General features: G+C 42.2%; 1 protein-coding gene across 1 annotated transcript in view; it reads left to right on the top strand.

Moving 5' to 3' along the window:
• VPS39 (VPS39 subunit of HOPS complex) overlaps nt 1-12,716 on the top strand; it is a 45,240-nt gene that overhangs the window by 11,214 nt on the left and 21,310 nt on the right. The window contains exons 3-10 of the mRNA XM_053665905.1: nt 1,548-1,612; nt 1,916-1,958; nt 3,335-3,429; nt 4,360-4,458; nt 5,091-5,183; nt 7,127-7,310; nt 10,908-11,028; nt 11,141-11,261. Of these exons, the coding sequence (XP_053521880.1) occupies nt 1,548-1,612; nt 1,916-1,958; nt 3,335-3,429; nt 4,360-4,458; nt 5,091-5,183; nt 7,127-7,310; nt 10,908-11,028; nt 11,141-11,261 (821 nt within the window). The remainder of the gene's footprint in view (nt 1-1,547; nt 1,613-1,915; nt 1,959-3,334; nt 3,430-4,359; nt 4,459-5,090; nt 5,184-7,126; nt 7,311-10,907; nt 11,029-11,140; nt 11,262-12,716) is intronic.

Below are 12,716 nucleotides of genomic sequence, written 5' to 3'. Positions count from 1 at the left end.
GCCCGGGTGAGGACTGACGTGTGGCCTATGCTTCAGCCAAACAAATGTGTCGAAACAGACTCAGTGCAGAGGCAGATGTGAGAGTCCAGCTGTCTTCTTATGATCCAGATGTGCAGAAATGTAAAACTGGGTTTTTTTAATTTGGAAAAACAGTTTTTTCCATTGAAATATGTTATTTATGCTAAATGTAATGGGTTTATTGCTGTTATTTTTGAGTTGATAAATATATATTTTTTTAATTTCAGTTTTAATTTCTAGTATGGTAAGCATTGGTAGCTATAACCCACATAAAAGCTTTAGGGTCCTCAGTAATTTTTAAGATTATGAAGGGTCCTGCGAACACTGAGAATCTTTGCCCTGGAACATTATGCTTATAAAGAAAATCGTTAGAAGTAATTTTTTTTAAGAAGTAAGAATAAAGCCTTTTTCAAATAGAGAACACTTTATCAAGTAGGAAGTGGTTGGATTATTTTTTTTCTTGTGAAATACAATGGCAGAAATACACAGCATGTTTCTGAATCTCCCAGAACTTTTGGGCCCCTTCTTCTCTTCTCTGCTGAGTCCCCATGGAGGAAGTATGACCAACTTTAGTGGCGTGGGCCCTGGGAGCTGCCTCAAAGAATCTCCACCGATTCTTTGAGTGGGCAGGAAATCAGCCGGGTGTGGGGAGCAGCGGGGATCAGCGCTGTGAACAGTTTCTCCTCGTGCTGGGAGGAGCGGCCTCCCGCCCCAGCTTTCCAGGCAGCTCCAAGCGTGTTTCTGGGCTGTCTTTTCACCTGCTTGACCCATCAGATGCCTCAGATGTGAAATTAGAATAGTAATACCACCTATTTTGGGGGGGTAGCTGTGAGGTTACAGAAAACATATTTTTAAACCCAATTAATGATAGCTTCTATTATTCCTTATTTTCTGTTTGTACTTTCTGGTGATTTTTGAGGCTGAACATTTTTTTTATCCCAGCAAGGCTGGCTTCATACGTTATTATGGTATATAACTTTCCCCCCTTTTTTGCAACAGTGCCAGCAGATGTGGCAGCACCTGAAAGTGGCAGTAAGTGTAGATGCATTAAGCTGCTTTAGCTCTGGGGAAGGTGTTGAGTGTGTTTGCTCTGTCCCAGGACCTCAGGCAGCGGCTGGGATTTCGCTGGGTCTGGATCTAAGGATGCTTTGGGCTGGATTTCATTGCTTGGGCTCTTACATTTGACTGTTACTTTTTACACTCTTTTTTTGTGAAATACTTTGCCAAGGTACTGTTTAGTAGGATAGGATCTTCAGACTCACAAGTACCTTGCAGCTTCAGTAAACTTCTGTGGCGTGATACTCTCTGCTAATGCCAAGTGCATGAAATCCTCTGTTCTGAAATTGGAGTTGAAAGCAACTTATTATACGCAATCAAGACAGACAGCTGGCTCTCCTACCTCTCCCACTTCTTGTCCTTTAGGAATTTTTAAAGATTCATGTAGGAGAGCAGTTTGGAGCGGCATTTTTTGTTGCAGTTATTCATATTGTATTCCTGTGTTTGGAACTGTGAATGTTTCTCTTCCGTAGGCTGCAACAGGTTTGAAGTGACACTAGAGAAATCCAATAAGAACTTCTCCAAAAAGATTCAGCAGGTAGGCAGAGATGGTGGTTGCTGCATTTATATTTGACTTCTAGGAGACCCTCTCAAAACTAGAACTTTGGTAACATTGTTTAACTCTGAATCCTCTGCTCTGTTTATGCAGGGATCTCTGTCCATCCATCATGTGCCTGAGATCCTTTCACAGGCAGAAGTTGTGATTGCTCATAAGTATAAGTCAGATCCCTGTCGTTGGTGTGGGCCCTTCCGTCTCTTTTTAGTCCCGCAGTGAAGTGAACGTCTGAGCTGAACCTTGCCAGGAACGTGTAACTGAGTGTAATGATTTGCTGTTTTTCAGATCCATGTGGTTTCCCAGTTTAAGATTCTAGTCAGCTTGTTAGGTAAGAAAAGGGGTTATGATTGTATTTTATGTGTGAAAAAATATAAGGTACAACCTAATTAAATCTTTCATGGCTAATTTGATAGGCATTACTTAACAACGAAACTGACATGTTCCAAACCAGATATAACAGGGTACACAGGTCACTCAGGCAGCAACATCCCCGATAAAATCGAGCTCTGTTTTCCAGGGAATGTCACTTCATTCATTCACTTATTCATTCATGTGGTAATCAAGCAAATATTCTTTGAGCCCCGCTCTAGGCACTGGGAGTACTGAGTTCAATGAGATGGTTTTTATCCTGTGCTCTGATTGTGAAGACTGAAATGATAGAAAGTACCATATTTTTCCATGTGTAATGCACACTTTTTCTACCCACATTTTTTAGGAAAAATTAAGGATGCACATTATACATAAGTATAATGAATATGTAATCCTGTGTGTAGCGTGCACTGAAAATGAGAGTGCACATCATACACAGAAAAATATGGTAATCATGGACCAGTGCAGAAAGTTACAGTGGTAGGTTAATAAAAAGTGCTGTGGTATATAGTAATGGGAGGGACAGCGTTATCCAGTGGATGATTAGGATTTTGACAGAAAGGAAGAGATAGGCAGAACATTATAGGCAGAGGGAACAGCTTCAGCAAAGGCCCTGGGTTATGTGGTGGAGAGTGACGAGAGACAGGTGAAAGACAGATCAGGGCCAGGCCATTCAGGGCCTGTGTGAAAGCCACACTTTGGCGGAAGGCAGCCAGTGAGGACTTTTCTTGACAAGCAGATGACTGGGAACTTGAGTACTGCACACTCAGCACTGTCCGGCCCAGGGCCCAAATGGTACAATCATTTTAAACTTAGGTTCTAGGTTGATAGAGGAACATTTAAAGTAACTAAATCTTATGACAAAAGTTAGCTACAAGGCCCTAGTGAAATTATTTTTCTTGCTTTGCTAGAAAAGAAATCCTTGTGGTGGATTTGCACAAAGTCCGCAGGGGATTTCCTTTCTCTTACTAGTGCCTCCTAATGTAAGTAGCTTTGAAAACCACTTCTTGTACAAATATTACATCACAAATTTCCAGACTTGAGAAAGAGTATAAGAGTGCTTTTGAAGTGAAAGAGCCCTCTTATTCAAGCCAGCCCAAATTTAAAGGGATAGCATACCCAAGTCCAAAAGACTGAGTGGCGTCCGAAATGTTCTGTAGTGTAATTCTGGTGATAGACCAGAATAAACCAAGTTAGTGAAACCGAAGGTACATCTTCAACCTTGCCATTTGGTTCTTGTGGTTGTTATAGTTATTATTATTTTTTTTGTCTTGAAGGTGGCTATACTAGAGAATTGTTATAATTTATTGTGATGTTTTGCCTCCTTCTGAACAGAAAATAATATTTATGTCCATGATCTACTAACATTTCAACAAATCACTACGGTTTCAAAGGCGAAGGGAGCCTCTCTGTTCACATGTGACCTCCAGGTAAGTGTGGGCAGGACAGAGTTCGACTTTGCACTTTAACAAGCACAGTCTGACCTGTATCATTTCTGCCATTAAATGGGAAGAATAACATTGATATCCAAACCCAGCAGGGACTTCAAAGAGAGTATTTGATTTTGGATTGTATTAGAGCAGTTTCCCCTGTAGCATGTAGTCTGAGGTTGAAACATTGCGTTCCTGGTCCATGCACGCCTGATGTCTGTGTGGCAGGAGGCAACTCGCTGAGGGTACAGCACCTGTCAGGGACAAACTGTGACTGGGGAATCAAACCTGTGACCCTACCATGAAAATGATTATGAGACATTAGACTGACTCGTTCTCAGCATATCATCTCGGTCTTTGTCTTTAGAGAGTTTTTGTTTTTCAGGAAAGACATTTCTCCATATTTTTGACAATTCATCACCCCTACATTCTTCAAAATCTGCCTTACCTCCAGCATTGAACACTGTTTAGCATTTATGGCCTGCATCAAAATGGCATTGTTTGACATGTAGACATTTCTTTCCCCAAGTCTCCTTTAAAGGATTGAAAGTGGCCGTTGGTGCATGCTGATCTCTGTCCCAGCGTGTATGACCAGCCATGAGTGAGAAACATTTAAGGAGAAAAAGGAGGAAGCTGTTACGTATTGTAGGTGAAGGCCTGCCCGGGGATTTTCTCCTCTGAATTATAAATATCCTCAGGATTCGAGGGCCTTCCAGCTCCCGTAGGGGGAAGAAGGCTCCTCGGCCTGTTGTTTCTGAGTGCATCTTAGAGGGTGGTATTCAGCTCAGCTTGCCTGGCAGCATGATTTAATACTTCAGGGGATTTTCAGATTAGTGGCCATTTTAAGGTAGAAAATCTCTGATCTAGTTGTCATTCAGTTATAGAGTCATTGTGTGTGCATCCTCATTTGCTCTGGGTGTGTCTTCCCAGCACTCGGACACTGGGGAGGAGGTGTTACGGATGTGTGTGGCCGTGAAAAAGAAGCTGCAGCTCTATTTCTGGAAGGACAGGGAGTTTCATGAATTGCAGGTAAAGTCCCCTGTCAATTGGTCCATGGGTTCGGTAGGAGGTTCTGCTGTGGTTGACTAACAGCTTGAAAGACTAATGGTTTAGTTGTAGTGAAGGTCAGGAGCTCAGGCTTGCAGTTCTGTCCAGATGGGCACTCTGCTATGAACGCCTCGTGTGTCCATGGGAGCGTGTTTGTGCCCACTGGTCAAAGCCTCGTGGTCTTCAAAATCAGCAGCAATAAAATTGTACAGTGTCTACACAGATCGTACAGTGTCTGCACGGATTGATTTATTTCAGAGTGGGTTTTCACCTTTTCCAAATGCACGTTGTCCAATACTTGGGTGACTTACAGTAAGTCCTCACTTAACATCGATAAATTCTGCAACTTCAAGCAAAATGACATGGAACCAAATAGGCTAATTGATATAAACAAGAGTTAAATTCCTACACCATCTCATCACATTATAATAAAATGATATTGAAGGAAATGATGCTATTCAAGGTCTGGCTATATTTTTATTTTGGGTGGTTTCCAGGTCTTGTGCTTCTAGAATTGAATTCAGACGAGGATGAGGGTGATTTTGCAGAATAGGGCAGAAAAACAGGAAGGTCGTGGCTTTTTTCTTTTAACATCTTCCCAATTCTTTCTTCAGGGGGATTTTAGTGTACCAGATGTGCCCAAGTCCATGGCATGGTGTGAAAATTCTATCTGTGTGGGTTTCAAGAGAGACTACTACCTGATAAGGGTAAAAATGGTTATTTTGCCAATATCATCCGTTTGTCTTGGGGGAGATGACTGTGTGCTTCCGAAGTGTGAGTCAGGATACGGCCTTGAGTGGGGTGTTGGCATAACAGATTTGTGTTCACATGTTTGCTTATTTTTCATGCTCTCAGCATCTTCCACAAATAAGATGCCCGTGAATCTTAAGCCAGGCAGTCAACTCTCAGTTTTCTGCCTAATGAATCATCCACGTGCTGTGTCTCATTTGGAACAGATCGTTAGGGCTGCTGCCGGTGTCCAACAGCATTATCGTGACCGCTGTCTTCAGGCCTCAGTGCTCAGGAGTTGTAAACTAATTTTAATGGTCATTTAAGTATGTTGAAGACTTGGAGATTTCTTCACCCCCCCAAAAAAATTATTTTAGTGTATTCGTTTTAAAAATTATTTTCACTGTTTTTTTTCTGAAGTTTAAAAGCCACATATGTTTATTATAGAAAATAAGAAAATATAAAGAAAATAAAAAGTGTAAATCATCCATAATTCCCCCCACTCAAAAAATAATCACTGTCAGTAAGTGGGCTTCCACCTTATTTATAAAAATCCCATGTTATACACGTATATGTATTATATTTATAACCTGCTTTTTCTTTTAACCTAAGCAGTAAATATCCACAACTTTGGTCTTTTTTCTCCAACATGCACACTATACGCACACAACTATAGGAAAAGCTTGGTGTACCATTCATTTCATAGAATACTGCAAATTCCTTCGCTTCATACCCCCTTACAATCCAGACTTGGTGTTCCAGATCCTGCCTTCCCACCTCCCTGCTTCCCTACCCCTCACTGTGTTAGCTCTTCATTGTTTATCTAGTTAGTACATTTGTTCTATGTCTGTATTGTTGGAATATCCAGATTCCACCAGCATCACAGCTGCAAACTCATAGAGGAGTCGCTTGTGCAGTTGGCTGAGTGACGAGGCGTAAAGGTGCTGCGAGAGCCCGTGAGGGCGGGAGACCGCCAAATGTCGGGGCACTTCCATGACCTGACAACCCTGGGTGTTTCCCTCACCTTCCTGAGGGTCGAGTCATTTGAGGGTGGGAAGTCTTGCTATGGGACCAGGATATTCAAAAGTCATTCGTGTATTTGCGTACTGTAGAATTAATTTTTTTCATAATACAGTTCTGAATTCTGACAAATTGCCTAGAGTTCTGTAACCACCAACACAATCAACAGCACAGTTTCATCACCTCCAGAATTTCCTCATGCTGCCCCTTTGAGGTCAACTCCTGCTCACCCACTCCAACCTCTAATAATCTGTTCTTCATCTCCCGTAGTTTTGCTTTTGCCGCAGTGTCATATAAGTGGAATCATAGTATGGGGCCTTTTGAGCCTGGCTTCTTTCACTTAGCATAATGCATTTGACATCCATCTGTGTGGTGTCAGTTTATTCTTTTTTATGGCTGAGTAGTGTCTGTGGTGTGAAAGGACTACACTTTGTTTATTCATGCACCAGCTGACGGGCAGTTGTTTCCAATTTTTAGCCATCTGATAAAGCTGCTATAAATGTTTGCATTTAAGTTTTCTGTGTAACAAAATTAACTTCGTTTCTCGGGCAAATGCCTAGTGATGAGATTGCTAGGTTGCATCTGAAGTGTCTATGTACCTTTAAAAGAAACTAACAACAACCATACCATTCTGCACTCTCACCAGCAGTGTGTGAGTTCTAGTTACTCTTTATCCTGGCCGGCACTTGACATTGTCTCCGTGTTAGAGAAGAAGGGAGCTGGTTCTGCAGAGTGATGACAAAATATTTCATAATAAATTGTATTTGTTATCTAGCTCCTTATGCCACACAAGGACTGTTATTGGCTTCTGTAGGTTTTGAGTTTTATTTTGATTTTTCCAGACTATGTTCATGCCTCTGGCCAGAGAATGCTGGGTGACTCACTTTATGTCTTCCTGTAGGTGGATGGAAAGGGGGCTATCAAAGAGCTCTTTCCAACAGGAAAACAGTTGGAGCCCTTAGTTGCACCGCTGGCAGACAGAAAGGTGGCCGTGGGCCAGGATGATCTCACCGTGGTGCTCAACGAGGAGGGGATCTGCACACAGAAGTGTGCCCTGAACTGGACGGATATACCAGTGGCCATGGGTGAGACCAGCAGTGGCTGCCATTGCCCACCCGGGCTGGGTTGGAAACCACCTTCAAAGAAGGGAATCCCGTTCATAGCTACAGCAGGCTGTGGTTTACGGTTGCATTCACTCTTGGTTCCCCTTCTTATAAGTAGATGACTGTTGTAGGGTTATGAAAAATGGGATTCTGTTTTTTGTAGGAAGCTGATTTTGTCTCCCCAAATGGGGAAAAAATCTAAACAGAATTATGCGTTTTAGAAGTACCGTAATTGTCTACCACTATTTTTACTACTTAGTTCCTTTTTACTGTGTCCTCTGCCATATAGTGGAAACTTGTAGGACTTCCTTATTTCTTCCTGTCATGCACGTAACTCAGGTTTGGAGGCATTTTATATGGTGATTATTGCTGTTGTTTTTGTAGCTTAGAGGTGCAGGCTGCATGTATTCGGGTGTCCGACTCTGCCCTGTGCATTAGGCGTTTCTGCATTACGCCTGCCTCGGGCTCCCCGCTCCCTGAAGACATTGACGTTGGGAGAATGAGTATGCAGATGATAGTCGTTGCTGTGGAGTGGGGCACGTTGACTATAAGGACTCCAAATCTGGAGATGAAAATTAACTTTTGGACAAAGAGGAAAAACAGCTTAAGGCACTGCTTAACACATTAAATTGGATAAATTGAGATTCAGTAGTTCTGAAAGGGGATGTTCATTGTTCACTAGTCAGGATGTAGTTTCATAACATCAGTAAGATTGGACTAGACTGGGCAGGGGGTGTAGGATCTGGCTTACAGAAGAATTACCTTTCACTCTAGGTAGAGAAAATGCTTTGAAGCATGAGTAGGAATGTAGAAGACGTGCTGACTTGTGAGAGGGCGTGGCGAGACTGCGCTGGCTGAACCCGGTGGTCTGAATTATGGAGCAGTAAGGCTGGGCCAGAGGCCCACGTGACGATGGAGAGGCCAGTAGATTCCCCAGTGGTAGAATGTGTCCATAAAAGCATCAGGTTCTAGGGTGGTTATTCTGATGGTGGTTAGAGATTAGGAAACCAGAAGGAGGATCAATGGAAAGGATAGTATTTCATAAGAGCCGAGATTGTGTGTATTAATGAGTTTGAGGGGCTAAGAGCTTCACAAGAAGCTTTTCCAATGTTCTGAGGGTCCTTGTTTTCCTTTCAGAATTTTGGTAGATTAGATGAAGATGTGTGTAATATGCTCAAAGTATTTTTCTCATTCCCCAGTGCGAGAGTTTCTGTGTTAAAACCTTTGTTAGCGCCCAGCGCCTTCAGCAGTGTTTCTCAGAGCTGTTGCTGTGCTGAACCTATTGCAGGAGAGGACACTTTCTAGGTAGGGTGGGAGAATCACCATCTGACAGGAGGAAGACGACTTCTTAGAATGGGGTCCTTTTTAAACTTTGTTTGTATTTCTGCTCTCATCTTGACTACTTCAGCCAGGCCCCAGCATTTTGGGCTCCCCCCTCACTGCCATTGCCTGTGCTGGTGCAATTTCCTCTCTTCTCACCCAGCAGCGTCCTGCTCTGTGACTAGGCCCCGGGCAGGGACGCTTCATCTATGGAGTCTTCTCCAAGCTGCAGGCAGGATTAGTCACTTCCCCCTTGTTGCTTCCAGCGCCCTTTCGGGTTTCTGCCCGGCACCCACACTGTCCCACTGTGCTCACTGAGCCCCGTCTCTGCATGTGTAGGAGCTCTGTGAGCTCCAGGCTCGTGTCCTGATCCACTCTGGGTAGTGCTTGAAACGTGGCCTTTTAGTAAATGCTTGTGGACGCGAACAATCCCTGTCACTGTCAGCCAGGTGTCGGATGCCTGCTGTACCACCCACTCGGCTGAGTTCTGAAAGTGCAGAGATCCAGAGCATCTTTTTTGCTTTTGAAAAACACCTGAAAAGGTGTTTCTTCAGTGTTTGAGGACACTGAACAAATCAGATATGACAACCAACAGGGTTTCTATTACAGATGACCTTTTTAAATAAAATTAGGCCTTTTTAAAGATTAAAAGGGGACAGAGGAATTTTACATATTTATGCAAACTAACACTAAGGAAAATTGTACAAGCTTTTTTAAATGAGCCCAACCTTAAAAGAAAATTTTAAAATCCAATACAAAACAACATTTAAAAAAATTTTTTATGATTATTTATTTATTTGTTTATTTTTAGAGAGAGGGGAAGGGAGGGAGAAAGAAAGGGAGAGAAACATCAATATGTGGTTGCCTCTTGCGTGCCCCCTCCCCCGACCAGGGACCTGGCCCAAAACCCAGGCATGTGCCCTGATTAGGAATCAAACCAGCAGCCCTTTGGTTTCCAAGCTGGTGCTCAATCCACTGACCCACACCTACCAGGGCCAAAACAACAGTTTTTTAATTTTACTTTTTTTGGTAAGATGAAACAGCAGCACTGAAATTGTTAGAAATATTACTTAGGCTTCACTTTGCTCATTTCTGAGTTCCTTTCTGGCCTTACATTTTTTTTTTTTTTTTTTTACTATTCATTTAGAGTATAAATTTCAAAAATAAAACAAAAAGCTTTTTATCAGGAAACAGATAATGAGGAAAATTAATTCATAGCAAGTTAGCTGACTAGAAAACTATTCTTATGAATATATTCTTTTTCAAGTTTTCTTTTTCATTAAATTATTTTTTATTGTCACTCTATCACAGTTGTCCCAGTTTTCCCCCGTTTGCCTTCCTCTTCCCATCGCACCCTCCAGCTCCCCGTCAACTCCCGTCTCGTCCCTGCCCCTTCTTTCCACCATCGTCCCCCGGCCCCTCCCCTCTGGTCACTGTTGGCCTGCTCAATGTTTCCGTGCCTGTGGTATATTCTTTGAGGTTAAATTTCCATATGACAATTAAGTCATCTCATGGTTCTTTTTTGCTAACTTTTTAAATATTATTTTTAATTATAGTAAAAAAAACATAAAATCTCCCTCCTTAACCATTTTTAAGTATGTAGTTAAGTAGCGTTAACATATATTCACATTGTCATGCAACAGATTTGAGAATTTTTTCATCTTGCAAAACTGAAAGAAACTCTGCACCTATTAAGCAGCAACACGTTGGCCCTTTTGCCCAGCCCTTGGCAACAGTCGTTCTACTTCCTGTCTGTGAATTGGACACTCCAGACGCCTCACAGCAGTAGTAGAAAACACCTGCACTGAGAACATTAAATCCAGCTGCCTTCTCTGAGCTATTGAACATCAAGTAGAGTTTTGCATTTCTTCCCTGTGAAAATCTCAAGCAGAGACAACACTGGCCAGAAATGTTTCTTTAGCATAATTTTAGGGAAAAAAGAAGTTGCCCTCCTCTTGCCTCGCTTTGTGACCGTTGAGAAAGGAGAAAGTGAAGTCTCCACCCAGTTCAATGGTAGGAGTGGGACTGGGCACTCTCAGCAAAGCTGGGAGCATCCTTTTTGTGCAAGAGATTTCTCTAAGTGTCACTCAGGCGAACGATCTTTTTGTCTTTGTGTCATATTGTAGGGTCCTGGCTTGGTATTTGACCAGTGGGCTTTTGGGAGATCCCACTTGAATACAACTTAGAAATGGGCAGCTGAGAGTAGAGAACCTAAACCCTTAGATCAGAACCACACTCAGGATGTTCTCCTTTGCACAGAGCACCAGCCTCCCTACATCATTGCAGTGTTGCCGAGATACGTGGAAATCCGAACACTGGAGCCGAGGCTTCTAGTCCAGAGCATTGAATTGCAAAGGCCCCGTTTCATCACTTCAGGAGGGTGAGGAATTTCTTTCTTTACTGCAGCTATTATATTATTGCAACATTTGACAGTCACCTATATCCTCATAAAGCCTGTGCTGTTTTGCTGATATTCTTATTCCTGCCTCCAGATCAAACATTATCTATGTGGCCAGCAATCATTTTGTTTGGAGACTCATTCCTGTCCCCATGGCAACCCAAATCCAACAGCTGCTCCAGGACAAACAGTTTGAATTGGCTTTGCAGCTTGCCGTAAGTCTTGTTCCTCAGATTTGGGTGTGAGTCTGCCTTTCTCGTTGTTCTCCAAATAGGCAGTTCAGGTTTAGTTTTCATATTTGGTTTCAAGTGGTAGAAAAGCACAGAGCCAAAAGTCTGAGGGTTTGGAATTCAGGGTCTGACTCCCACCACTATGTGTCCATGTAACTTTGAGTGATTTCACTCTTTCGGAGTACGCATATAGTAGGAGTGTCAATTATAATTATAGTACCTCATACAATGAATAGAATAAAGGAATTTAATAGATTTGGTCTGGCCTTGAACAATTACAGTGCGTGCATTGGAGTAAAGTGATAGTTGTAAACGTTAGTTGTAAGTCTGGGTGGGTGCAGCCACCAGAGAGCCTCCTGGCGTCCCTTTCAACTCGGCTGCTGTTTGGAAAAGCAGGCCTGCCCTCGGTGCCCTGCTGCCACCTGCAGTTGCTGCATTCCGCAGGGCAGCGCTTTTATACTTACCACCGTCACTGTGTGTTTGGGTGGGACGATGTTACCAGCAAGGAAGGTAGTGACCGTGCTCTGGTTCCAGCCGGGCTCCTGCCACCAGCTGACTTCTTGGACAGACTTTTGAGGTTCGTCTGGTTCTTTTAAACATCACCAGTGATGATTATTGTCATCTGTAGAGGATGGGCTTGATTTTAGGAAGCAGCCAAAGGTCATTCTGAGCCTTTCCTAGCCATTAAACCAGGTGGTAGTAATTTGGTAAAATAGAAGAAATGTGTATGAAGACAATAGTAGGAAAACTTATAATTTCTAGAGTGTCTTGTAAATTATTTCTGAGAGGAATGCAAAAGTCACAAATTGTGGTGTACATGTGCTTATAGTCACATGGTGAATACTTTTGAATAGCAACATTATTTTGGATGTATGAGTTCTGTATTTGAAACAAAATTCAATCCTAATAATTGAACATGTTTAATATCCCATAAAAGTTACTTCTTTCTTGGGACAGTTAATTTCCAGCATCTTATTTTATTTTCCACTCCTGCATTGCCCTATATTTTTTGTTTAGATCTTATTTTTAGATGAATGAATACCTATGAACTCACCATCCTACCCAAGAAATAGGACTTAAAAAAGAACTTTACATATGTGTATGTAAAAGGTTAAACAAAAGATTTACATGTATGCTAGAATACGTATTTAGTTTTGAATTTAATGCAAAAGGGTATCATGCAGTACAGAGCTTCTTTAGTATCTGTGTCTTTCTTCATGTAAAGGAAGGTCTCCGATCTTTGCAGTGACCTTCCTGACACAGGTTTTCTGTGTAATCTTCGGTGGGGAAGGTACACGTGGGTTCCCACTCTTCCTTCTCTTTCCTAGGCTTGTACCTACAAGGTTGGTCGACAACACCTTAGCTCTTGAGGAAGCTCTTTTATTTAAGTAAATCAAAGAATATCTATGCAACTTTGAGAGGGCAATAACATACTAAACT

This window comes from Artibeus jamaicensis, unplaced genomic scaffold, assembly GCF_021234435.1.
Source record: "Artibeus jamaicensis isolate MK-2021 breed Jamaican fruit bat unplaced genomic scaffold, CSHL_Jam_final contig_1132, whole genome shotgun sequence".
In the NCBI taxonomy this organism is placed as follows: Eukaryota; Metazoa; Chordata; class Mammalia; order Chiroptera; family Phyllostomidae; genus Artibeus; species Artibeus jamaicensis.
This window is presented reverse-complemented; position numbering and strand designations above follow the sequence as displayed.